This window comes from Ursus maritimus, unplaced genomic scaffold, assembly GCF_017311325.1.
Source record: "Ursus maritimus isolate PB19 unplaced genomic scaffold, ASM1731132v1 scaffold_15, whole genome shotgun sequence".
NCBI lineage: Eukaryota > Metazoa > Chordata > Mammalia > Carnivora > Ursidae > Ursus > Ursus maritimus.
In genome coordinates this window covers 1,729,246-1,756,409 of record NW_024423897.1, presented here as the reverse complement: position 1 = coordinate 1,756,409, position 27,164 = coordinate 1,729,246, and the positions used below count along the sequence as shown (strand labels likewise).

At 45.4% G+C, this 27,164-nt stretch overlaps 1 protein-coding gene across 1 annotated transcript; it reads right to left on the bottom strand.

The window, feature by feature from the left end:
• Positions 1-23,044: 23,044 nt before the first annotated feature.
• Positions 23,045-26,810, bottom strand: DRD1 (dopamine receptor D1). The gene has a single exon (XM_008692359.2). It carries the CDS (start codon positions 26,373-26,375, stop codon positions 25,035-25,037), a length of 1,341 nt encoding a protein of 446 aa, XP_008690581.1. The 5' UTR covers positions 26,376-26,810; the 3' UTR covers positions 23,045-25,034.
• Between the last annotated feature and the right edge of the window lie 354 nt (positions 26,811-27,164).

Sequence of the window (27,164 nt, the reverse complement as noted above, 5' to 3'; positions counted from 1 at the left end):
CTTGCCAACCTAAGGAACACTGGCATAAGAAGTCACAATTGTTTACTACTCGGTTTTCACTAGAAATTAAAGTATCTGAGGGTTAAGAATTGTAATTAACATACGTGGTTAAAGCTACTAAAGTCATGAGGGAAATGCCTCCACACGCAAGAGACGTAGGATGCGCGCTTCCAGTAAAAGACGGTATGAGGGATGCGGATGCAATTTTTTTTGAGGAAAAAGAAAGCTGTAGAAAGTTTCTGAAAAAATGAATCTTTGAAAAAGAATTTTATGCATGGTCAGGACTAAGATTGGAATGGATGCATTTTATTATCAAAAGTAAGCTAGCACAAAATTAGAATTTGGCTTTCTCTCTATTAAAAGGACAACGTTATTTTTTTTTTCTTTTTTGGACTTTTGGTCTACTCCTGATAACAGTTGTAAAACTTTCTGTACCTTTTAAGGGCTCTGCCTAAAAAACAAAGGTTCTGTGTTTTCTTTCCGTTGTAATTGTATAGCTGTGGAAGTGTTCCCGAATTTACGTGAAATTCCGAGAAATCTGATATGGACTGGTACAGTCATCACTTGCGATTAGCTTCTGAAATTGCTGTCATCAAAATTGAGGCTCACGCTAAATGGACTGAACCTGAGAATCCAGAAAATGTCCCAGCGGCCTTTGAGACAAAGGCAGCAGCCACGAAACCCGTCGAGATGGTGGTTCATGTACGTGAAGTCTGTTCTGCTTCTGCAAAAACTGTCCCCTCATCGCCAGACTCTTGTCATCCTGCTGTCCTGGTAACATGACAAGAGCCTGCTCCTGAGTCTGACCAATTAAGATGGGAAAACAGTGGTTATAAAGGAGACAAACAGTGGGGGCAATGCGAATCCCAAGACGGCTGCTTGGTTCCTCCCGGTTCCCCGACGAGCCTTATTTTTCAGTGTTTGCCTTCCTTCACCAACCGTAATGCATTTCAAAGGACTCAAATTAGGAACAGTCATCGGGAGAGAGCCAGCCGTCAGATGGTGAAAACAGTCTGTCAGCAACGTCTGACCTCTCAGGTCCATCATCCTGGAAAAACTACCTTCGTCTCCAGAGGCCTCGGGACCTCCCTCTGGACTTTGAACACCCAGAGCTGGACTTCATTCCACTGCCACCTGGTATGTGATGAAGGAACAGAAGGCAAGTTGAGGGCAAAGCAGAAGCTGACACCCCACAGCCCTTCCCACCCCACCCCCATGGGATATAGGTGACATTCTCAGGCACTCCTGGCTGCCCTAAAGCTAAGGAAAGGAAAAACAAAGAGTTAACTCATGGAGACCACAATCCTGCAAGACATGCATCTCCCTCAGTTTACCAACGTCTCAGCAATCTACAGGAACAAAGCATGTCTATCAGTGACCTAGCTTCCAGAAGGAGTGTAGATGCAACTAGACGTCCTTGTAACCAGCAGCCCATTGAAGATACTTGAAGCCGGCTGAGTATGTTCCTCCAGGAAGCTCCCAACTATCTTCATGTCCGTGCCTTGCTAGGAAGAAAAGCAGCCTTCACTTGACATTGGCCAGGCCGCTGGTATCCTGGGAGTCCTCCTTAACATACGAAAATCCTTTTGAAAACCTCCCTCTTCCTTACCTACCCCGACTCCTAAGCATATAACCAGCCACCCCTCATAACCCCGGGGCAGCAGCTCTTTCTGCCCACGGGTCCTGTCCCTGTGCTTTAATAAACCACATTTTTGCACCCAAGATGGCTCAAGAATTCTTTCTTAGCCGTCTCATTCCACTGAACCTCCCCTATATTCCAAAACCCCATCTGTCTGGATTGTCAATATGTCCCTGTTACTGTGGGTATGTTTTCTGGGTGAGGTGAAGCTTTCCCCTGCCACAGGACCGATGCCCTCACAGTGGCCCAGAACCTTAGAGAATGTGGTTCCCACTTGGGACATACCTTCCACAGTCTCCGGTGATCGAGGCACCTGCTTCACAGGGCAAATCGTATAGAAGCTGTAAGGAAAACTTTACAAACTTCCTAAAATTGATGCTGTCCCTAGAAGCCTTCCCCACGCGCTTCCCAACGCCTCCTCTGGCTCCTCCGTAGCTCCTCAGAAGCCAGGTCCCTGGTTCCCACACCCTGTGACTTGATGTCACATCCGAATTCACAAGAGAAGAGGTGATCCACCACAGGGGAGATGTCGGTGAAGGAGAAAGAAAAAAACAGCGGGGGGTATCTGAGGAAGCTGGAGTCTATACCCCAGGGTGCACATCAGCTCTGGGGAGTGAGTAAACCCAGAGCAAACCGCGAATAAAGGCTCAGAGCCAGATGCTGAGCCTATTGGTAAGTGCCTATTTGGAGAATTTGAGTGAGATTTTACTTCCCAAGGTTTGGAGAAAGGGGCCCTGAAGGAAGACCAGAGTTTAAACCCAAGCTCTGCCTCTCCCCAGCTGAGTCTCTGAGCCCCACTGGTCTCTCTGTCTGCAAATCCAGGAGAAACTCTCCCCATCTCTGGGACATTAAATACAATGACATACCTAGGGGCGCCTGGCTGGCTCAGTGGGGGGAGCGTGTGACTCTCATCTCAGGGTTGAGTTCCAGTCCCGCATTGGGTATAGAGATTACCTTAAAAAAAAAGTAAAATCTTAAAAAATAATACTTTTTATTATATATAAAATAACATCCCTAGATGGGCACACACTAATGATAAGTCTGTACAAGATTTCTTCCTTTTCCTTCTAACCTCGTTCATGTGTCGTAATTATGAGATATTCAGCAGCGGAGTTTAAGACCTGAGTAACTCTCCATGACCCCTTTAAAATCTCACGGACGTGTACGTTTCAGGTAAAAAAGAAAGGTAGGATGACTGTAAAGGAGTTATTAGCTGCAAGGTAGGAATTTTAATGAAGCTTAATTTTAGAACAATTTTCCGAACATATTCTTAGAAGCTTCATCATCAACAAATATTTGCGAAGCCTCCACGTGTCAGGCAGAGACTCCCAGGCTATGCTGTGGTGAATGTATGCCTTTGCACGGGGACACTTCCAGAATCTGATGTTGCAAGCAGAGCATCATTTACATAACAGTGGACTATTAAAGCAAATCCGCAGGTCTCTTTGCAGCTCAGGAAGCAATGCTGAGTTAGACACTGCTGGCAGGGGGGTCACAGGGTAACTGCTGGAACCGAGTGGGGGCTCCAGCTGCCTTGAGCGATTTGCTCTTGTTTCAGTCACGCCTTGCCTTAGCACATGCTGTTCCCACTAACTGGATTTCACTTCCTCATCCTTTAAAAAAAAAAAAAAAAAAAAAAAAAGCTTCTCCTCTAAATAGCCTGGCCTTCCCTTCCTCCACCATCGCCCCAGTGCAGTTCAGACACCTGCCCTCCAGCCTGCTCCGTCACAGCCCCCAGCCCTCCCTGTAGTAATTGCTGATTTCTGTCCTTCCACACCACGAAGGCCCCTTGTGCACAGAATCATGCTTACGCATCTGGCTAAGCCTAACACAGTGCTGGTGCCCAACAGAGGAAAGACAAGAGCAAAAGAGGAAGGGAACCGACTATCTTAATGCCTAGATACTTGACCATATACATAAATAAAGAAATATGTGACTATAGAAATAGGATGTGACTGGGTCAGTATATAAAAGGATAGGCATTATAGACATTTATAAAGGATATACAACATGAATTTTGATTAAATAATTTTGTAAAATTATTTTGGTTTTAACTTCAGAGTTTCAGCATCTCAAGTCAATGGACAAAGAATCATAATTTTTTGTTCTTGGTGAAGAAACTGAAACAGAGAGATGGAAAATTATTTCATTCAATTGATTTGTTAGTCACAACTAATAAATGGACAGAAACCCCATTCAAACAGAGTCCAGGGAATTTTCTGGTTCTGGTATTTGGAGGTCCAGGGAGTATATGAGCTTTGGGAATAGCTGGATCTGGGGGCTTTTTTTACTTCTCAGCTTTGTTTTCCTCCAGGCAGGCTTTATTCAGATTCAGACTTACATCTTGATACTTCCAGAAACTTCATTGAAAAAAAAAAAAAAAACAGTGTTCCAGCGATGGCAACAGAAGTCTCAGAACTGAGTCCCATTGGTTTGTCTTGGGTCACGTGCCCATCTCTGAACCAATCACTGTGGCCAGGGCAGGGGGCGGCGGTGGGGAGCGCTGGCAAACCGGGCCAGGGCCATGGCTCACTCCTAGAGTTTGGGGCAGCGTCAGAGCCCCCTGAACACCGTGGGAAAGAGTAGGAGATATGCCTCTCTGCAAAACGACATTCAGGTGCGGTCATCAGAAGAGGGAATGGTTGCTGAATGGCAGAACAGTACTCGATCAGTAATGACAGGACTGAGGGTGGAGTTGATGGCTTTCTATGGGGATAGAACTTTCAAAGTGCTTGACGTGGTGATGGGCATGGAGAGACCATGGGAATAGAAGAAATGGAGACAGTGGAAAGGTAATCAGGAGGGAGCCTTGGAGAGACAGGGTAATGACCAGGCTCTGCTGGGTAAGGGGACAGAACAGAGAGAGGTGAGCCAGAGAGCCAAGTGACATGTGGACTGGACACATGGCAGGAAGACCAGGGCTCCCAGACAGCTCCTCGTGCATGGGTTCTACCCCTAGAAGCCAACCCATTTCCATTTAACCAGGCAATTTCATTTCCTAGTTGAGGGAAGCTTCCTTATTCTCTTTGTTCAATCCAAAGAAACCTGGGCTATGGAATTTAGCTTCCAACAAACAAGCCAATTTTATTATCATTATCCCTATTAATCTCCTGATCGAATAGAAAGAACTTTGGGTTTGCAGACTAACAGATATTGTCAAATCCTGCTCTTCCACATGGCAGAGATGTGAACTTGACCAAGTCACTCCGCTCTTGGAGCCTCAGTTGTCCAACTTGTACAATGAGGGTGAACCAGAACTCCCTCATAGGAGTTTCCCAGTGCATATCAGCCACTAGCCAAGACCCGGAATACAGCACGTGCTCAACTCCTCTTCACTGCTATTACAGTGAGTCCCAGTGCTGTAAAATTTTATAGGTCTAAAAAGGTCCGGTAATGAGTGCTTCATCACAAGATTGTTAACTAAAGCCAGCAGGACAGGTCCCGATGTGTCTACAGCATTGGAATTTTTCATTATGGAGCAAATGTTTCCACTTTCTGAAAATCAGCATTAAGCTAGGGATTTCTCTTTTTTTTTTTCCAGTGCACTCAGGACTCCCAAAGGGTAGCAGTACTTAGATAATTCATTTTTAATCATCTGAGCCACACGAGAAAAGGTTACATCTAACCAAAATATGGCATGGCAGAAATGAGGGCAGGAACAGGAGGGGAAGGCAGCTTGGTTGGACTTGAACTTGAGCGGTGACCTGTACTTCTGTAGGAGAGTCAGTGACTTGCTGGTCTTCCCACCATGTGGGACCACCCGCCGTTTATTTACGCACTCAGTCATCCCCCAGCACCTACTGACTACTGTTCATGAGGCGGGGGCTGGGCTCCAGGAGGTCCGACCTTTACCCTAAGTAGCTCTAGATCTATAGCAGGAGTCCCTGAACTGTTTTAATAAAGGGCCAGATAGTAAATATTTTAGGCTTTGGCAGCCACATGGTTTCCGTCACAACTACTCATCCCAGCCCTTACAGCACAAAAGTAGCCACGGACAACAGGTACACAAACGGTGGGGCTGTGTTCCAATCATCCTTTTACAAGTGGCCCTAGTTTGTGCTTTGTTTACTGTATCAGTTACTGATGGAGAAGTACTCAAGTTCCCTTCCTCATTCAAAGCAGTCGGCAGTGCAAACTGTGCGCTTAAAACAAGAAATCCAAACTGGTACAAATATATCTTAGGCACTTTCTTTTACTTTATAGCATATTGAAATAAAAAATCATCTTGAGCTGAATGATAATGAAAATATTGCTTGGTTCTGGGCCACAGCTAAGACTGTGCTCAGAAGGAAATACATATATGCCTTTAACTGCATATATTTAAACAGAAGAAAGTTTGAAAAACAATCATCTAAGAATCCATCACAATAAATTAGAAAAAGGAGAGCCAATTAAACCCAAATGAAGTAGAAGAAAGGAAATGATTAAGAACAGAATTAAATTCAATAAAATGGAGACAAATTAAATCTTGCTGGAGGGCACCCAGGGTGCAATGGGCCCTCCGTGAATGAGTAGCCTTCCCTTCCACTTCTGTTAGAATGCTGCTTGTGTCCCCATTCAGCTCCATGCTGGCTTTGGGGCTGAGTTAAATATATTTGATCATGTTAAATATGTTTTATCATGTTAAGGAAGAATCAATTGATTCCTATTTTATTATTAAGCGTTGAGTTGCGGCAAATGAGTTTCAGCTGTCACAGAGGGGATTGATGTGGGAAACAAAAGCAGAAGAAAAAATTAAATTTCCTTACTACTTACAGACCATGGACAAGTCCTTGAAACAGCTGAAGTGACTGTCCTCTGGGAGCCCAGCTGCCCCGATGTTGACACTTTGCTAAGGGCAAAAGGCAGTCTGAGCTTAACACCATCCCGATCCCCCAGGATCCTGTAAGCCCACTTTAACATAGGAAAATTCCTTTGGAAACGTCCTTTATCTCTAAACCCCCTGAGATTCATGTTAGCAACCATCCCCCAAGCATATGGCCCGCTGACACTACATCTGCAGGGTCTCATGACTCAGGTTATATTAGACGGCAATAAATGACCTTTTCCCGACAATAGCAGCCCCCTCGAGGCCCTGGAAGCCTTGCTCCAAATTCCTTAGAGTTTTATGCTCTCCTGAACCCCCTCCCAACTTGAAAGTATATCATCAGTCACCTGTCACAACCCCAGGGCAGCACTTTCTGCCCACGGGTCCTATTCTCATGCTTTAATAAAAACCATCTTTTTGCACCAAAGACGTCTCAAGAATTCTTTCTTGGCCATCGGCTCTGGACCCCAACATTTCTACATCAGCAATCACATGATTTTTCTCTTTAAATCATTAATTTAATCAATTTCTGAGATGAAATCACCCCTGAATTCCTGAAATGAACCTTCCTTAGTACTATTGTATTGTTTATGTTTTCTTTCATTTGTGAGAGTTTCTTTTTTTTTTATTAAGTCTTTCACTTTTAACTGGATGCTGCAGTATGGTTTCTAATACTTTATTTAGAATTTTGCATTAGTATTCACGTGTGCCATTAATCTGTACTTTTCTTTTTGTCTCAATTTTTATCAGACTTAGTAATGTTATTGTCACTGTTAAAAAAATTGAAAATAGGATGCTTTCTCTTTGCTCTAGATTAATTCGTGTAAAACAGAATAATCCGTTATTTATGTAGCATTTTGTTTTAAAGAATTACAGATTTATAGAAAAGATATTTTTTTTAAAAGTATGAATTTACCATGTACCCAGATTCCCTAAATGTATGTATCAGTTTTTCCGAATCTTTCGAAAGTCAATTCTAGATGTGTCCCGGTAGCCCTAGATACTTTGGTGTGTGTTTTCTAAACACGAGGACATACCTTTACGATCATCACGATACAGTTGTCCAAACCAGGAAATTGCCGCTGATCCATTGCTAACATCTAATCCTCAGGCCGTGTTCAAGTTTTACCAGTTTTCTCAATGGCGCCTTTCATAGAAATACTGCTTCCTCGTTAGTTCCCAATCCAGCATCACACAAGCATCTAGCCGTCCAGTCTCTTCAGACTCCTTCCCTCTGGAGAATTCCTCAGTCTTTGTCAATAACCTTGACGGCTTGAGGTGTGCGGACTATTTATCTTGTGTAATAGCCTCGGCTGGAGTTTGTCTGATGTTTCCTCATGACTGGATTCAAATGACCCATTCTGGGTCAGGAATACCACAGAGGCACGCTTCTGTCCTTTTTCGTGCGTCACGTCAGGAGACGCATGAACGTTTGTCTCTTACAAGTCACGGTAACTTCCATCACTTGATGAATGGGGTGTCTGCCGGATCCACCCCTGTAAGGAGTATCTGTTCTTCAACAGGTGATCAAAATTCCTCTAGAAATTTTATGGCCTTTTTTTTTTTTTCACGGAGGGGATGGTAGTTCTTTCAGAACTTTATATTCGGTTTATTTAGACTTTAATCTCCTCTACGATAAGATCTGAAAATTTACTCTTTCCTAGAAAATTGTTTATTTCCTCTAGGTCTTAAATGGGTCCTTTTTCGGGAGTGGGGTACATACACGCGTGCACAGCACATTAGAGCGCGGCGGGGCCCGCCGGTCAAGGCTGGAGAGGCAGGGGGAGGCCAAGTCCGGAAAGTCTGGTACGTGTGCAAAGCAGCCAGGACTCTCCCCTGAGTGATGGGGCTCCTGTGAGAGGTCCTGAGCGCGGAGGGGCACGATCAGACAGGGGTGTGTCAACTCTGGGGGTGACTGTGACGTGGCAGTTCCACACCGTTCTGAGGCTGGAGTCAAGCCTCTCTGTGAGGAAAGGTGTGCAGTACTGCAGGTGAGATGCGGAGGAACATTCCAGCCACTGTCCCTTGACTGGAAGAAGGAGGGGCCGAAAGCGCCTCTCCGGCACTCGCCTGTGAGGCCAGTCTGCAAGAACACGCAGCCCGGTGGGAAATACTGGTGTCCCCGCACATCCTATGCTGGTCGCCGGTCCAGTGCCCTGTTACAAGGAAGCCACTTGCCTCCCCTCGGAGCAACAGGGAACTTCACTCTCTAGGCGGCCTGCGGAACTGGCTGCGGGCAGCGGCCTAGGCGGCCCCGAGTGCGCGTGGCCTCCTGAAGGTGACCTTGCTTCACGGTGCTTTCCGTCGTTGTAAGGACTGCATTGATGCTGCCACTCATCCCGGTCTCACCACGTCATCACTGTCATTAACCATGCTAAAGAGCGTGCGTGCGCGCGCACATACACGCACACAGGCGGAAATAAAAAGAACACGCAGGGAAGCAGTCAATCAAAGTTTGAGTCTTTTTTTATTTCTTTCCATGCACTGTTCTTTGTGGCATTCCTTCTGAGGCAGCGGTCATAATCTAAGTATAATTGCCAATACTTATTAGGTTTTAAGTTTTATTTGTTTAAGTACACCGCACCCCATGTGGGGCTTGAACTCAGAACCCAGAGATCAAGAGTCGCATGTTCGGGAGCCTGGGTGGCTCACTCCGGTAGGCGTCTGCCTTTGGCTGGGGTCATGATCTCGGGGGTCCTGGGATCCAGCCCCACACCAGGCTCCCTGCTCAGTGGGGAACCTGCTTGTCCTCTCCCTCTGCCTGCTGCTCCCCCTGCTTGTGCTGTCTCTCTGTCAAATATATAAATACAATCTTAAAAAAAAAGAGTCGCGTGCTCTTCTGAGCCGGCCAGGCGCCCCAGTTGCTGACACTTACTGAGCACTTCTTGTGTACCATGAACTGTGCCAAACATTTTATGCATATTACCAATCTCATCGGATCCTAAAAAAAATAATAAAATAAAATAAAATCCTGTTATGTGAGTGTTACTATCCCAGTTTTGAAGATGAGAAAACCGAGGCTCAGCAAGAGAATGCCCGAGCAGAAACTCAAATCAGGTCTGCCGGACTCCAGACACCATGCCTTGCAGGAACGAGTGCTATCCCTTCCAGTTATCCAGCACCTCTGGTTCCTGATAACATAACAGAATCCTGTTTGAGGATCACAGCGACTCCCCACAAAACCAGGGCCGTGTTTCAGGTGAAGAGGGTGAGGCTCGGAGAGGGACAGAGACGAACCTCGGGTCCCGCGGCAAGGACTGGAAGTAGGGATTGTATTCAGCCTTCCCAGACAATGGTCCTAACCATGGAGATACCCTGTCTGCTTCATTCCTGGGAGCTTGGTTCCTGCCTGTGTTGGCGTGCATCCTCTATTTCCGATTCTGAATAACTAAGTAATCTTCTCACTATAAAATATCCCGTGAACTTAGAGTAGAGAAGAATCGAAAGTTGACCACCACCCCATGCATGTCTCCCATCCACACACAAAATAGACTCTTACTACTACTACTACCACCACTGCTAATAGTGAACATAGCCCTTGGCATGCTTGAAAAAGACATTTTCTTATTACTTTGTTCTAAAGAGCACACGCACCAAAATTGCAAAGTAGTTCACGGAACTGTCTTAAACCGCTTTTGGAAGTGAATGTGTTTCTTATTCCTTCACCAGGCCTGCACTGAGGTAAGGAACATTGATTTTATTTATAAGGATCTTGAAATCCGTGCCTTTCACTTTTTAAGGATAAAGCTAAAAGCATAAAGAAGAGAAGTCACAGTGGAGGGGCTTTTGCATGGCTGGCAGAGACAGGATTCCCCAGCTGCCTCTCCAGTCTCCTGTCGGCTCTGGCCACGGGGGACAGGCCACCATTGCCATCTCAGGGCAACTAATGAACCAAGAGGAAAGGAATTACCCCTTTCTGGAGACCCACCGCATGCCGGGGGCTGTGCTCAGCACTTTGTACATTCAGGAAGAAGCATTCAAAAGGCCTAAATGTGCACACTCTGGAACCGGCCTGTCCGGGTTTGAAGCCCAGATCTGCCTTACCAGCTGGGGGCCTTGGTCAAGTCTCTGTGCCTCAGTGTCGCCTCTGTAAAACGAGGACGGCATTGCAGCTACCTCACGCTGAGCACTTCAAACGGTTCCTGGCACACAGTTAAGAGCCTCTGTAGGTATCAAGCATAATTATTACTATTGCCTCATTAAATCCTCACATCCATCCGTGATATAGGGGTTCTTGTCCTCTTCAGGGGGATGAGGAAACTGAGGCTCAGAGCACTACAGTGACCGTGGCTGGGGAAGCCCCTGGAAAAGTTGAATTTAGCCCCGCTAAATTCATTTTCTAGCTGATGGGCTCTGTACCCACATTTGCCTTCCAGATTCATGCTCTAGCTGAATAATGTCCCCCAAGTAGAAATTCAGAAATGCCATCACCAGAGGACAGTACCGAAGGGCTGCTGACAATCAGACACACAAGAGCTTGGTCTTGTTCATTTCTGCAATCTACACTGAGTCTCAGCAATTCTAACAACACGGTTCCCTCCATCAGTCCAGCCTCTCACTCACCCATCCACCAAGGCAATCCATCCACTCACCCCCATCCATATAATATCCATTTATCCACCTACCCCACCATCCACGCGCCTCCCCATTCATATATCTATCTATTCACCCACCCACCTCCCCATCCATCCGCTCACCCCCCATCCTTATATCCATTGATCCACCCAGTCACCCCCCCATCAGCAAATATTTACAGAGATCATTCTCTTTGCCTCTTCCTGGTGAAGCTCCCAAAATGTCTATAATAGCACCAGGTTGAATTTCAGACTGAATTCTGCACTGGGTGCTAGAGGGACACAAAAGAGTTCCGACAGGTCTTAACACAAATGCACATCTTTTATTTTCAGTATCCAGAACATTTACCATTTACTTTCTATGCCTACCACACCCAACAGCCAAGGATTAGTCGTAAGCCATTTATCAATCCACGTCGGAGGCCAACCGTCTGGTTATAGCGATAGCTGACACATCCATCCCCACCAGCCGAGATATGTATGTTTCCTAATATTCAAGTGACACTGCACCAAACTCCTATTCCACCTACCCTCCTATCCCCTGTCAGGGAACGTCTGTCTTCCCTCCTAGCGTGATCCTGCAGGAGGTCGGCTCAGTCTCAGGAGGCAGGTCTGGTAGCCATCGTCAAAAGATCAGAGACACAAAAATCCCTGCTCGTCTTCACAGTTGGCCTGGGTTAGCAAGTGTGCAGCTTTTGTAGCTGATGGGGCCACACGAGTGTGCAGATCCGATGTAGGGTTCCTAACATCAGGGCTTTCTCTACCTGGGGCAGGCGTCCCCACTGCTGGTCTTCTCCTTTTTCCTCCAGATGCACAATAAGGAGGACAGGAGAGAATGGGGGATAAAGAACCCCCTCTTCCCCAGTGGTATGATTTAGCTATGATTGCCCCAAGAATCCTATACTGTCCAGAGCAGAGCTCCTTAGGGATGCAATTCTCCCAATACATATCATACGTGTGCACACATCCATGCATTATCCATGGTGCAGGGAGTCTGTGTTAGAAAAAATTCAAGTATCATGCCGTGCGCTCTGCCTAGAACGAGTCCTCCCCTAAATTCTTAGGGAAATTTATACAAAGAAGTAGGTGGGTCAGCACATTGGGCCCAATAGTGCCTCACAAGGCCAAGGGGCTCATCCCACCCCCAGAACCCTGGCTTAGCCTCCACACACACCCCTGTCTGGTCTTGAGGAAGTCCCTCCCTCCCCCAGTCCCTTGGTCCCTCTATGTCACGTCCCATGATGAATGGTAGTCAGAATGTCCATTCTCTTGTTCCATGTCTTCCTAGAGAGTGACAATGGCACATTTCCCCCCATCTGGGGTAGCCAGTCACCATCCTGTATTCTTTTCCAAATTTTCCACCACTTATTCCCTGGAAAGCAGTACTATGCAGTGGGCCAGAGGTGGGAGGGAGACCCTACAGGCTGTGGGAATATTCCATAGGTTCGTTCTGATCCTCACAGGAGGATGTGGTTGTGAAGGTGCCCAGCACAGTGCCTGACACATAGAACCACCGGCAAACTTCAGCTCTTCCCCTTCCTCAGACTACTTCATTTTCTTTGAAACGAAAACTTCTTTCCTAATTGCCCTTGACTTCAAGTGTCACATTCTTTAGCCCATACCCTATTACTAATCCATTCTTGCCTAGTTCCTCCTACGTTCCTTTTGTTCATGTTAAAGACGACTTTTCTTTTCACCTGTATAAGTCTTGCTGCCTCCTACACTGATTAATTCAGCTAGATTGAAAAAGAGGACGCGTTCTTCCTCCATAAAACTCCAATTAATCAATCATCCCAGAACCAGAGCAACTGGCACAACAGTATTTGGTAGAAAGAGCAGTAAATGCTGCTGTCAGTACGAGGACATGGCACTTCAGGGCAGAAAGAGCTCGTGCAAGTGATTTTCCTTTTAGGAGCCTCAGTGGGCCTCTCTGTAGTACCATCACTCAGAAGGTTGTTGAGAAACTTGCAATGAACCCAAAAAGAGTCTCCCGGGCAGAACTTGACTTCTAGGTGCAACGTAACGTGAGCTTACTGCACCTGGACAGACAGACCTGGCTCTGCGTCTGTTTACGGCACTTAGCTTATTTTTCTATACAGAACCTACAGAATGCTCCATCGGACGAGCAGATACACATTCTTCTCAAGCTCACGTGAGCACTCACAAGCATAGACTACCTCCCAGGCCATAGACCAGAGCACCTCCTCAAAATTTTTGAAGAATAGAAACATCCAAGATTTGCTCTCTGACCACTAGAAATCAAGAACAGAAAGATAGCTCCCAGATATTTGTAAATTAAACGGCACATTTCTCAAATAACACACGGGCCAAGGACAGGGTCTCAATCAGAGTTTAAAAAAATATATTTCAAACTAGATGAAAATGAAAATGCAATTATAAAATGTGTGGGATGCAGCAAACACAGCTCTTCAGAGGAAACCTATAACATTAAATGCATATACTAGGGGGAAAAAAAGAAAGAAAGAACGATCTCAAATCAATACCCTGTGCCTCTGCCTCAGGAAACTAGAGGTAACGTGAGCCTAAAGAAAACAAACAGAAAGAAACAGTAACAACCGAAGAGCAGAAAATGTCAATGAAATTGAAAACGGAAAAACCTTAAAGAAAATCAATAAAACCAAAAGGTGATTCTTTGAAAGGATCAGTAAGATTGATAAAAAATAGATACACCAAGAAAAAAGGAAAGAAGACACAAATTGCAATATCAAGGATGAAAGAAAGCTCGTCACAACTGATTCTATAGGCATTAAGAGGATCATAAATGGACGTGACGAACAACTCTATCCCCCAAATTTGATGACCTAGATGAAAGGGACCAATTTCTTGAAAGACCAACAACTCACACAACCCGAAAATCCCTTTATCTATCACAGAAATCAAATCAATAATTAGTCACTTCACAAAAGAGAAAGAGAGCCCTGGGCCCAGATGGTTTCCCTACTACATTCCATCAAATCCTTAAGGAAGGAAGAATGCCAATTCCCTACCATCTCTTCCAGAGAATAGAAGGGAAGGAAACAATTTTTAACTCATTCTATGAACCGTACGAGCAGTTGCATCCGTAAGTGTTTATCCAACGGATCTGAAAACTCCTACCTGCGCATAAACTTTCATGCAAATATTTACAGCAGCTTTTTCTCATTATCACCCCAAACTAGTAAGTGAAAGAAACCAGTCTGAAATGGCTCTGTACAGTGTGATTCCATTCACGTGATATTCTGGAAAAGGCAAAACTAGAGAGAAAGTAAACAGATTAGTGGTTACCAACAGCGTGGCAGGGAGAGGGTTGAATAGGAAAAGCATGGCCGACCCCGTTAAGGGCATTCAAACTATTGCGTACGATACCGTAATGCCAGATACAAGACATAATGCCTTTTTCAAATCCCATTGAACTTAACAGCACAAAATATATCTCTTAGTAGATGGAATTTTAAAAAATAGTATCTATACCCAGTGCAGGTCTAGAAATGATGACCCCGGGATCAAGAGTCGCATGCCCCTCCGACTCAGCCAGCGTATGGAAATGTTTTAAAAATCATTTGGGAGGTCAGAGGATCCCAGGACAGAAAGCAGAATGCGGCAAAAGAATCTAACTGTAGTGTAAACGTCTGAAATGACCTCATGGGAGGGGGTGGAGATAGAAAAGGGCTGACCGAAGTAAGTGTGGAAGTGAGGAGAGAAAAACAGGCAGATCCCAGCTAGGGGACAGGCTATAAAATACCCAGCCCATCAGAGTCCTCGGGACTGTCAGGGCCTCAAACACAGGGAGAGTGTGTCGCAGCCAAGAGGACCTAAGGAGATGTGGTGACTCAATGTAACGTGGGATCATCCTGGAAGAGAAAATGAGCATTAGGTAAAAACTAAAGAAAGCTGAATAAACCACGGACCTTAGTAAATAAGACTATATCTGTATTAGCTCATTAATTGTAACCACACTAATGTGAGACATTAACAATAGGGAAACACGGTGTGGGGTATATGGGAGCTCTCTGTACCACCTTTGCCATTTCTCTATAAATGGAAAACTATTTTAAAATACAATTTTTATTCTTTAAAAAGTGAGATGCCAAGACTTATTTCTTGACAAACCACAAACTTGCTCCCAGGCCAGCTTACCCCTCCTCCTCCACCCCTCGCATTTGGAATCTCTTGTCAAATGCACACCTGTAGTTTGATCACTGTCGGGGCGGAAAAACGAGAAATAAAGCTGACCTTCGACTCCTCACGGCTCCTTACTGTGAAGCCAAGGGGATTTGAGCAGGAGTCCTGTGACGTGTAACCTCCGTCTCCCCAAAGCAATCAGCCGTGAACATGAGCTGATTCTCTGGCCAGGTCCCCAAAGACCCTCTCCCATACAAACCTTGTGCCTGAAATAACTTAGCACCTCGATTTAACATTTGACGATTAGCCACTCTCCCTGATCACTGTCCGGCCTCAGTGTCCCCGGCGCATTTGACTTGCTGTTTGTCTCTTACAGTTTATAGAATCTGAGGCTTCCCACTTCAATTTCTCCCTCCTCTTAGAAGAGAAGATCAAATGAGGAAGGCTGTCTTTTCCTTCAATCCTGCCCTAAATGCTTTTATCCTCAAACTTTGAATTTACCACCTGAAGCCTTCATATCTATTCTCTGGAAACATCTAAAATGAGCCTGTGGGAGCATTTAACATAAAAATATCACTAAAACATTTAATATCTCTGTCAACGATGAGAAAAATAGAATTTGAAAGCCTCCCAAAAGGTTAAGCCTAAGAACAAACGCTAGGGTGTTTTTCAGTTTCAAAACAATTCGAAGTGGTTTGTGTCATCCTCGTAGACTGCATTTTTAGAAGAGGCCCTTCAACATTTCTGCACTGACAACTTAGCTGGAGAGTAAGAAACTGCAGCAGGAAAAGCACAGTGGCCTCTCTTGCCCGTGCCCAGCAGCGTGTGGCATTTCTGCTCTCGGAACTCAGAGACAATTCTCGCTGTAGTTTGCTCAGGGCCAAAGGACTACAGGTCCCTAGGGCCCTGAGCTTCACAGAAGCACCCAGAAATGTTTGAAACCAGAGAGGGAAAATATATTGGTTCAGAATACGACAAAATAACTGCAAGATGGAAATTACGAGTAATTTCAGAACAACATTAAATATCCGTCTTTTTTGCAGCAATAAAATCATATTTAAGAGAGATATGAGAACATTTTTATACGTTTGATATGACTTGCAGTGGGACAACTGAAGTAAGAGTTGTATTGTAGGGCCTACAAGGTTTAAAACAGTCCAGGCCCCTAACAAGCGTTGCTTTTCATCGGCTCCCAGGACTTCAGATGGGCTCTTACTCATGACCCCCAAGTGGGGGTTTGCAAGGCCCCCACTGTGACTATTTTTTAGCATTTCCCAAAAGCTGAACAGAGAAAATATTTTAACCTATCAAAAGGCCATACATCCTATTATTTTCTAAATGAGATGCATTTGATCAACAAAATTATTCCAAATATCGGCTCTGTGGAAGCTCAGTAAAGAAGGATATTTTTCATGGAAAACTAAGACCCCCATGTGGTGGACGATAGTCATGTCCTGGGGGAAAGGGAAGCTGGCAGGCCAAGGTCTCCCACTCTGCACGGTCCCCTGAGCCAGTCCAGAGCCTCGCCCAGTCTCAGCCAGATCAGGCTCTGACCATCAACCGAGAAACGTTCACACGTGAGCACATAAGGTGTTCGATTACTTTTCATTCTTTCAAGGACGTGCCCAAGCCTCCCCTCCCCCAGCAATCATGACTGGAACTCTTGCCTCATGTCAGTTCAGCCTGTTTCTTTCAAAAAATGTGTAGGAGTGCCTGGGTGGCTCAGTCGTTAAGCATCTGCCTTTGGCTCAGGGTGTGATCCTGGCGTTCTGGGATCGAGCCCTGTGTTGCGCTTCTCTGCTGGGAGCCTGCTTCTCCCTCTCCCACTCCCCCTGCTTGTGTTCCCTCTCTCACTGGCTGTCTCTCTCTCTGTCAAATAAATAAATAAAATATTTTTTAAAAATGTTTAATTACATGCACAATACACATAAACATAAGCTTCTTATAAAAACCAAGAAATATACTAAGTAAAAAGTGAAAGCCGCCTCCACTTGGGTCTCCCCAAAACTTACTGTTCTCCCTAGAGATAGTACTGGTGTTTTGTGGGGGTGGGGAGTTGTGGTTTTTTTTTTTTTTTTAAGATTTTATTTATTTATTTGAGAGAGACAGAGAGAGCACAAGCAGGAGGAAGGGCAGAGAGAGAGGGACAAGCAGACACCCCTGTGAGCAGGGAGTCTGACGTGAGGCTCGATCCCAGGACTCCAGGATCATGACCTGAGCCGAAGCAGATGCTTAATCAACTGAGCCACCCAGGTGCCCTAAGATATTACTGTTTTTAAGAAGGTGGGCATTTTCTCACATCTTTTTCTATGAATTTACCTAAGAAATATGTAATTCCTGTATTGTTTTAAATAAAAGGAATCGTATTGTCCAGATAATTTTGTAACTTGCTTTTTCACTTCATGAGAAGCCTTCTGTACTAGTGCATATGGCTCTACTTTCTTTTCAATTACCACATACCGTGGACACCCACATCTTAGTTACGCATTCCCCTCCTACCGGACACTTCGGTGGTCTTCAGCGGGCTTTACGAGCAAGACTGCCTCCTTTACACGGGCACCCCTGAGCACATAGGTAAGGACATCCGTAAGCCAATTTGCTGGAAGTGGAATTGTTAGATCAGATTGCGTGCATGTTGTAAGTGTGGTCGCGGCCACCGACTTCCCCTGCCAATTAGCCGGATCAGCGTACCGTCCTGTGAGCAGACCGGGAAGCCCGCTGTTGGCCGTCCCAGCCCAGAGCTTCTACTCTGCTTGGCGGAGCCTCATCTGAGTGCGACGTTCCCAACTGCATGAGCAAACAAATTTAATTTCCATCTGGGTGCAATGGATTCTTACTGAGAATGGCATTAAAATGTGCTGTCGCCTTGAACGTGTGACGGCCAAGCTGCTTAAGCAAACTGTCACCTTATTGCCCCTGCTCCCTTCTCGGGGGACCCTCTTTAACCTGTCACCTTATTGCCCCTGCTCCCTTCTCGGGGGGACCCTCTTTAACCCTCCCTGTAACAGAAGCACTATCTTATGGTGACCCCACCATCAAGCGGGGAAAAACCCACAGCTGTGTGGCGGCACTAACATGGAGCTCCCTCCCCCCCAGCTGAACGGCCAACAGCAGCGCATTAAAGCAGCATCTTACAAATGGGACTGGGCATTATCTAAATTACAGTCAACATGTTTATAATGCTAAATACATCTGACCTAAAAACTCAGTCTCAAAACAGCATGCATGTGGCTGGATAATCTCGGAACACACTGGTGACATTTGGCTGACATTTCCTCTCCCGTGTGAAAGGGTTGGTCACTCACTATCCATGCGCATCGATACGAGAGAGAGCCCTAGTTTGCCGTTTAAATACCATTCCGATTATTCTCCTGCGATTGTGTCCTTGGTGGAGAAATCTAACTTGGTAGCAACGATCAGCCCTTAAACCGTAGCAGGCTCAACCCTAAAATGAGAATTAAGGTATGTGTATAAGCAGCTACAAAACCTTTTCATAAAGTTATTGATTCGTTGATTTACAAAGTATATTAACTGCGGCAGCTCCTGGTGCCAGGCTGTGCCGGGCACTGAGAAGAAGGGTGTAGAAGGACGTAGTCCACGCCTCCAGGAGCTCCCCTGAGACACAGGAGACTTGACAGCACAGGACAGGACGCACGCCCTGCAGCAGGACACCAGCCTGGGGACAGAAGGGCTGAAGAAGGATTCCCAGTAAGGCTGACACCTGAGATGAGGCTCAAACAGATGAAGACGGGAGGATAAAGGCTGTCCGGAATGGAGGAAGAGCGAAGGGGTGCCGTCAGAGTATTTGAGAGCAGTGAACAGGTGCATAGGGCTGCAGGGTGTGCGAGAGGGGCTTGTGCGCATGCCCGACAATTTTCACCAGACCACCTGGCTAACTATCCAGATGCACTGAAGGGGCCCCCCCACAGGGGGTGGAGACCACCCCAAAGCTATTAATTTGACAGCCTGTGGGACCTAGATTCAAACCGGTCCCATCGTTTGCTAGCCGTGTGACCTTGGACACACTGCATGCCCCCTCTGAGTATTTGTTATTTTGATGTGTAAAGTGGGGATGAGTATAGTGGTGCCCACGGCACAGGATGGTTGAGAGGACGTAAGGAGACCCTGAATGGACAGTGTGTGGCATGATACGGGTAGATGGTTACTGGCACTCAGTAGAATGAGTGGCATTGCCTGGAAGAAAATATTTTCTTTCTCCATACGTTTTACTTTAACAACATTCTTTGGCAATGGCATATTTGCCTGTCTCCACTTCAAACTCCTCAAGGATTGGGAGAGGGTCTGGTTCATTTCTAGTGTCCAGCATATGACCTGAACCATAGAAAGTGCTCAAAAAAGGTTACGGATTGCAAATAGCATCGAATCATATACAAAACACACTTGCGTGTGAGTATGTGTGTGTACACAAGGACCCTATACGAATAGATCAGACCCCAGGGAGCAGAGGGCCTCAGAGACCACATGGGGATTAGAGAGACCAAAGGCATTAGGGAGAGCCTAGCAGACCTACATCTGTTCCAAGCCCCCCAGAATTAGACTTCATTAAAAGTGTGGCTCCAACATCCTCATTGTGACTTGTTCGTTCTTTCATTCAACAAAGATTTAATAGGCAAATCCTGTAAGCCAGACAGTGAGCTGGGTGCCTAGAAATATTTGGAGAGAGGGAAAGAAAATAAAACATCTTTTGCTCTCAAAATGCTCGTAATCTAGGGAGGAAGATAAGGAAGTAAGGAGATTACGGCAGGGTAAGCCCTTCGAAAGAAATAAGAGAAGTAGAGGCAGGAAGGAGGCACCAAGCAAGACCTTCTGCAAGTACGCCCCACTGAATCTTAAAACGGTGGGATCAGGCAAACAAAAGCAGCAGGGAAGGGTGTTCCAGGCAGAAGGAACGGCATGTGCAAAGGCATAAAGGATAAGAAAGGACTTTGTACACCACACAGACAGTATGACGCTCAGTGCGTCTGTAGAACAGTGCTAGTGGGGGAATGCCAGTGGACGAGGCTGCAGAGGCCACCAGGGGCCTGAGCGCAAAGGGCCTTTTTTGCCCACAAGTAATTGGGAGCCACTGAAGAATCTCAAGCAAGGGCATAGCACAGTCATATTTGCATTTTATAAATATCACTCCATTAGCATTGGGAAATGTGTCAGGGGAAACCTACCACACTCATGTTTTGTCCATGATGGATCTCACGTCTAGTATCGTCAAGCCAAAATAACATCTCAGCAATCATCCCTTCTAACCCCCTTATCGCAGAGATGAAAAAACCTATTTTCAAGGGATGTAAAGTAGTTTATCCAAACTACTTATCTTTTTAAAAAAAATTGTGAAGAAAATAAAAAACTCTGCCCCTCAATTCAGTCCTCCCAGGTCCCACTCCCCCTGCCACTTTGCTGGCATTTCTGCTGGGTGGGTTCACTTCTGCGTCTGCCCGGGAGATCCTCTTCGGTGGCTAAAAACCTTTGCCAATTTTGAGAGCTAGTGGGATATCTATTCTATGAGCATGAAAAAGAATATAAGTGGTTTTGTACATGGTCTCATAGTGATTAAAAAGTTAAACCCTTTTAAACCAGAGATCAATCTTGAGCTTCTAATACTGTTTAAATTACAACTCCCAAATCTTGAATGATGTAACAGCCTAAAGTCCAAATGCTGCTTTCCTCTTTTTTTTTTTTTTTTAATTCCGTACATCACATTGAAGTTACTTAACATGACAGAAGGCGACAGGGCTAGATTGGCTTGGTAACAAAGTCTTAGAGGGGCTCTCTGGGCTATAATACTCACCATCCCCTCAATCCTCTATAAAAAAAAAAACAGGTTGATTATGTCATGTTTCTATCCAGGAAATCACAAAGAAATCCACAGAGGTGCACTGATCTATGTAATATGACAATCTCATGAGCCACTGCTTTTGTTCCTTCAAATGATCACGGTCCCAGATCGTGCGGAGCTCCAGGTCTTAGTTCAACAACCCAGAGGCAACCAGCCATCGGCTCATTATTCCTGAAACAAATTTTGCAAGGTAAGTAGATCTCATAGACTCAAACATCATAGATAGGTTTATTTAGTCAGTATCTACTGATAAATTAAGGCAACTGTCTTAAACACACAAATATTAAAAGCCACTTGCTTCCGGAATACCAGATGCCCACAACAGAAGAGAACGGTGTCTGGGGAAATCCCAAACTACGAGTCCTAAAAGTCATTTCCGTTTGCTTCAAGCCAACATGCGAGACGACACGTGAAAAGCAGCTCCGTTATTACCCGTGCAGTAAATATTGTCATCCACACCTTCGAAGCAGAGATCCTGTAAAGAATTTAGTGAGCCCAGCATTTCGCTGCTCCGTACTCTTACAGACATGAGCTTCATTTCAGCCCTCGTGAGAACCTGCATGTTTATTTCCATGTCACGAATGGGTGAGCAGGCTCAGAGAGGTCCAAGTCCTTGTTGACGCTCACACAGCCTGAAAGTGGTAGCTGCAAGGTGAACCCACGTCTGTCTGAAACAAAGCCTGTGTTTTCTGCCTACCAGGCCCTCACGTGTGAACTGTCTCCTAGGTGGTGGAAGGATCCAGGTGAAATGCTGCTGGCGCAGGCCAGGGAGGGAAGCGGGCCAGGCCGAGAATCCTGATGGAGCCCCGGAGAGTGGAGAAATCAGAAAGTCCCTGAAGTTAGGTTATATATTGATTTGCTTTTCCCAGTGATCCCTCCGCCAAAGAAGTTGATGCGGAGGTTTTGTTCCTCCTGTTTAGTAAATCAGGGCAAGTAAGACTCGGAAACCGTCCCTGCTTAGATCCCAGGAGAAAGCAGTGACTTTCCACGCACACCCCTAATCTCCCCCCTGAAGCCCAGCGCTCAGTCTCCCTTCCATAGGACTTCCTGCTGTTCCATCACCTGTAAGAGCTCTGCATCTATTTGACCAGGAAAGGCATCTTCTTAGATAGAAGGGAGGAAAGAACACCTCTTTTAAATTCTCTCTACCTTGCTAAAGTGTTTCACATATATTTAGCTTTATGAAGCCTTACCACGATAGCTAAAAATGAAATGAAAATCATACTGTAATTTTGCTTTTATGGCTGTAAATTAAATTCTCTGAAAGATTCTATCAGTAAAATCAACACTTCATAAGATACTTTGATCAATCCTGTCTGCCAGGAACCCAAAGTACAGTCTCATCCCCGGTGTACTGAATTTTACAATTCTTTCCTAGCGTTTCTAGACATATCATTTATTTTTCACTCTGCTGGTAAAATAAATAGTGAAGGCTTTTGTGCCTTGTTCCGCTGGTTGGACAATGACAACCCTGAGTATCACAGCTGGTGCTGCTGGACTACTAATGAAGGAACAAAATTAAACTGCAAAGAAGAAAGCTATCCAGAAAGTCAGGAAGCAGAAAGAATAGGCATCATGCTTTATGGGTGTTCATTCTAGATATGTTCATTATATGCCAAAGCCTGGGGAAGGCAAATATGGAATTTAAAAAGACACCATCTGTTGTGTGATGTTCCACATTATAAACTTAACCCTTCATTTCTATATTCCCTGCTGTTCAGTCATTCTCCTTCTTCAGGATGAAAAAAAAGGGGGGGTTAGCACATTAACTAAGCAGGTTTAGCAGAATTGATGGATATTCTCTGCAAGATATTTTGTTAAGCACAACACCACAACCTGTGTATTTTCCCCAGAAAGAAATTCTTGTTACATTTTACTCTTAAAACAAACACTACCCATAGATACAGTGGTTGCCATAAGCTGAGGGTCCACACAGCCCACAGCAAACCACAGTCTTTTCTGTGATTTTCCTATTACTTAATATCTCTGGGCTCTTCGAAAGAAAAAGCAGAGCTTTTAGAAAGCTTTCAAATATGTGAAATGAGAAGTAGAGAATCTCTCAAGCGAAGAGAGTTTCTTTTTAAAAAATTTTTTTAAGACCAAAAAAACCCCACAAGAGTGTATAGCCCAAATCAAAAACATTTCTTGTTTAAATATTCAAAGGCAACCTGTGGCATACATAACAAGAGAAATTTCCATTAAAAAGAAAAACAAAAGTAAGGTAGCCTGGAAAATGCCCATGTTTTCTTCTTCGTAGGTCTGAAATAGCCCCGTTTTTAAAACACACTTCACAAATGCGACACAGCTCATTCAGGGTTGATTTGAGTTCACAAAATAATTTTATTATATGTAAGAAAGCATACAGGCAATAAAATGAAGAAATATTCACAATGCATAAATAACACGGACCTGATGCAGGAGATATTTTTCAGTAGATTTCCTTCTTGTTACCCATGTCATCTAAATGCTGTGTAAATAGTTTAGCAACAAGAATACTCTCTAAACATTTCAGAAAAATTCTCTTGAAATGCCCCCACACGAATGAGTATCTGATACTTTATACAGCTGAGAGGATGAGATAGGAACTTGATTACAAAGCACAGAGAAGGAGCTAGCATTTGTCAAAGAGATACTGGTGGCTTTGGGCACTTAACACACCCAAAGAGAAGGGGTCTCCTCTGTTTTTTCCACCAAGAGAAGTGTCGAACTCAAGGATGATAATGAGGCACTATTCATTAGTTAGTATACTATTAACATTGAGACTAAAAAAAAAAAAAAAAAAAAACCATTCTGAATTCAGATTAAAGCACTACAAAAAGTCACCCCACTGAGTGGTGTGATTTGACCTGGTGAGATGGAGATGCAGATTTGACCTCTGTCCACGGGTGAGACTGTTGTAATGCAAGAATCAAGGAAACCTACTGTCTTCACTACACGTATCTAACCAGGACAGCCATTTGTTTGGTTCAGAAAAGCTATCTAACACCGAAATGAGAAAAGACGCAGAAGGCCAATTATTTTACATAAATACAAAGTGGCACATACTTTTTATTACTACCTAAGATCATAAATTTCAAGTCGGGTCCTTCTTAAGCTGGCTTTTATTTAAGATATTTATAGAACTGCAAATCTTTCTCCTGGGAAAATCTCTGTCATTTAAAAAAAAAAATTGAACACAGTAGTAGCTATGCCTTTTTAAGTTTTTCAAAATCTTTCTAGAAAAAAAAATTCACAGCATTTGTCAATTCTCACCTCATATTTATTTATGCCAGTGAATGTTAAGGAATCACCACAACTTCATTTCCTGTCTTCGCTGTGTTTCTAGAAGTTATGCATGAGCATTTAGAATCTCAGAGTTTGTCTGTGTGTGTCATCGGCCAATAAAGTGCTAGTTACATGGGAGAAATGTGATTGTAAGGTCTCAGATAACTCATTAGTTTCTCCTATGACGTCTGATAAATATAGATTTATTTAATAAATTAAAAATATCCATATAATACAATAAATAAATAAAACCAATACCAGCAAAGCATCTCTCAAGTCTGGAAAAAAAATTCCCACTCCTACTGTAAGGCTCAATTATTTTTTAGAAATAATTTATGAAGGCATGCACCTACCTTTACAATCTGAAAACTCTGCTTGGACCAGTGTTAGCACCTGTTTGTACACAGCAATCTCAACCCTTCTCATCTCCTTCCTGGAAAGGATTTATTTTTCAAGTGATGCTGTTCATTGTTGATTCTGTGCCCTATTTTTTAAGTCCTAAGATAAGAATCAGTTTCTAAAAATAATTTTGGAGCCAAAGACACGTCCCTGTGAACGTTCACTTCACATGTGTCCCTCTTTGATTCACTATGAGCAACACAGAAAACACACTGGAATGTATTTTAAAATATAGTTAGTTGTGTGTTGAAGGAAAAGCAGCAGAGGAGGGCTTGCCTGACATCTGCGTCTCACCACACCTTAGCTTCTACCAGCAAGCCGCTGAAAATCTCCTCCAGCTTTTGGGATGAGCCTGTCTGGCCGGATTCATCTCAGGGTTCAGGTTGGATGCTGTCCGTTTTGTGTGATGGGCTGGATCTTCTCCAGAGAGACATCAGTGTCGTAGTCCAATATGACAGATAGAGCCGGGGACAGCTTCTCCAAGGGTTTGGCCATTCCACCTGCCTCCTCCTTCTTTAGGTCCTCGGAGGAGCCCACTGCGTGTGGGATCAGATAAACCAGATTGCAGTCCTTGGAAATGGAGCCTCGAGGCTCGTGATGGCTGGAAAACACCACAGCCCCGTTGTTATTGATGCTAACCGTCTCTATGGCATTATTCGTTGTAGGGCAAAGTCTGTAGCATCCTAAGAGAGTGGAAAATGCCTTCCGAAAATCAGCATTAAAGGCATAAATGATGGGGTTCAAGGAAGAATTAGCCCACCCAAACCACACAAACACGTCAAAGGTGATGGAATCGATGCAGAAGGGCTTGGTCTCCCCAGACCCACAGAAGGGCACCATGCAGTTCAAGACGAAGAAAGGAAGCCAGCAGCACACGAAGACCCCCATAATCACCGACAGAGTCTTCAGAACTTTAGTCTCTCTTTTGAAGGACATCTTAAAGGAGCTTTCTGGCTGAGAACACTCCGCGGGGTTTCCATTACCTGTAGTGGGCTGGCAGTTCTTGGCGTGGACGGCTGCCCTCTCCAAGGCCGAGATGCGCCGTATTTGCTTCTGGGCGATCCGGTAGATCCTGGTGTAGGTGACAATCATGATGGCCACAGGGATATAAAAGCTTATCAGGGAGGATGAAATGGCATATGTCCTGCTTAAGCTGGAATCACAGTTGTCCGTGGTCTCACCCAGGGAAGTGGCATTCCCGTCGGCGGAGTCTGTGGGTTTCGCCTTATGCCAGCTGAGCTGCACTGGGATGAAGGAGATGAGCACGGACAAGGTCCATGCCACGCTGATCAGAATGAAGGCTGCCTTGGGGGTCATCTTCCTCTCGTACCGGAAGGGGCTAGAGATGGCCCAGTACCTGTCCACGCTGATTACACAGAGGTTGAGGATGGACGCGGTGGAACACATGATGTCAAAGGCCACCCAGATGTTACAGAAGGACCCGAAGGGCCAGAAGCCAGCGATCTCTGCCACCGCTTTCCAGGGCATGACCAAGACGGCCACCAAGAGATCCGAGACGGCCAGGGAGATGACAAAGAAGTTGGTCACCTTGGACCGCAGGTGTCGGAACCTGATGACAGCGGCACAGACCAGCGTGTTCCCCAGGAGTGTGGACAGGATGAGCAGAGACAGGAAACAGGCTGTGAGGATGCGGAAGGAGAAGTCTCTCTCTACCACCAGCCCAGCCCCATCCATACTGGAGGTGTTCAGAGTCCTCATCTTGCAGAGGGAGAGCACATAGGGGGCTCTGACACCCTCTGGTTACTAAGCAGGGATGAGGGGTCAGTCAGACCTGTAGGAGTCGTCACTCACCAGGCAGCCCCTGGCACAGCCCCGCCGGCTCCCCTGGGTGGAGGACCTCAACAGCATTCCATCAGAGGGCTGCGACAACTGCGTGCCAGCAGCCTGCCCTTGGCAACCCAAGGCAGCCCCTTGGGAGGTCCCTCTTGCTTGCTACGACTGTCTTCTGACTCCCTTGCTCCAGGTCACTGTTGTGTTGGCCAGCTGGCCCTTCGATTCTCCATGAAAGGCATTGGCTTTTTAGCATTCTAAGCTATCAATCTGGAGACTCCCAGGCCTCTGCGGATCTAGGCAATCGTAGTCATATTCAGGGGCTGTTGCCTCTCTGGTCGTGACGGTACCCTCCCCTTTTGAAGGTGCTGCTGAAAATACATGCCTCACTCCTCCAAGCCCCTGGCTCCACAGCAGCTCTCCAAATGCCCTAAAAAAGCGAAAAGAAAGCAAACGTTGTTCGCCAGGACCTGAGCAGATCGCAGCTTTATCCATATCAAACCCACTTGTCCCAGCTACCTACCTTGCCTTGAGGTGGTCTCTCTCAAAGCCCCTGGAGCTCGGAAAGCGGGCTTCGCTAGGCGCCGCAGCTCCCCACGCCCAGGAGGCGCGCCTCAGTCCTGCCCAGCGCGCACAGCCGGGGTCTGGCTCCTGATGCGCAAAAATCGCAGGGCAGGTTTGGGAAATAATCCCAGGCCAGGGTCCCTGGGGCCGGCG

Excerpts from the sequence above, each read along its gene's own strand:
- DRD1 (XM_008692359.2), bottom strand. The coding sequence starts at position 26,375 with ATGAGGACTCTGAACACCTCCAGTATGGATGGGGCTGGGCTGGTGGTA.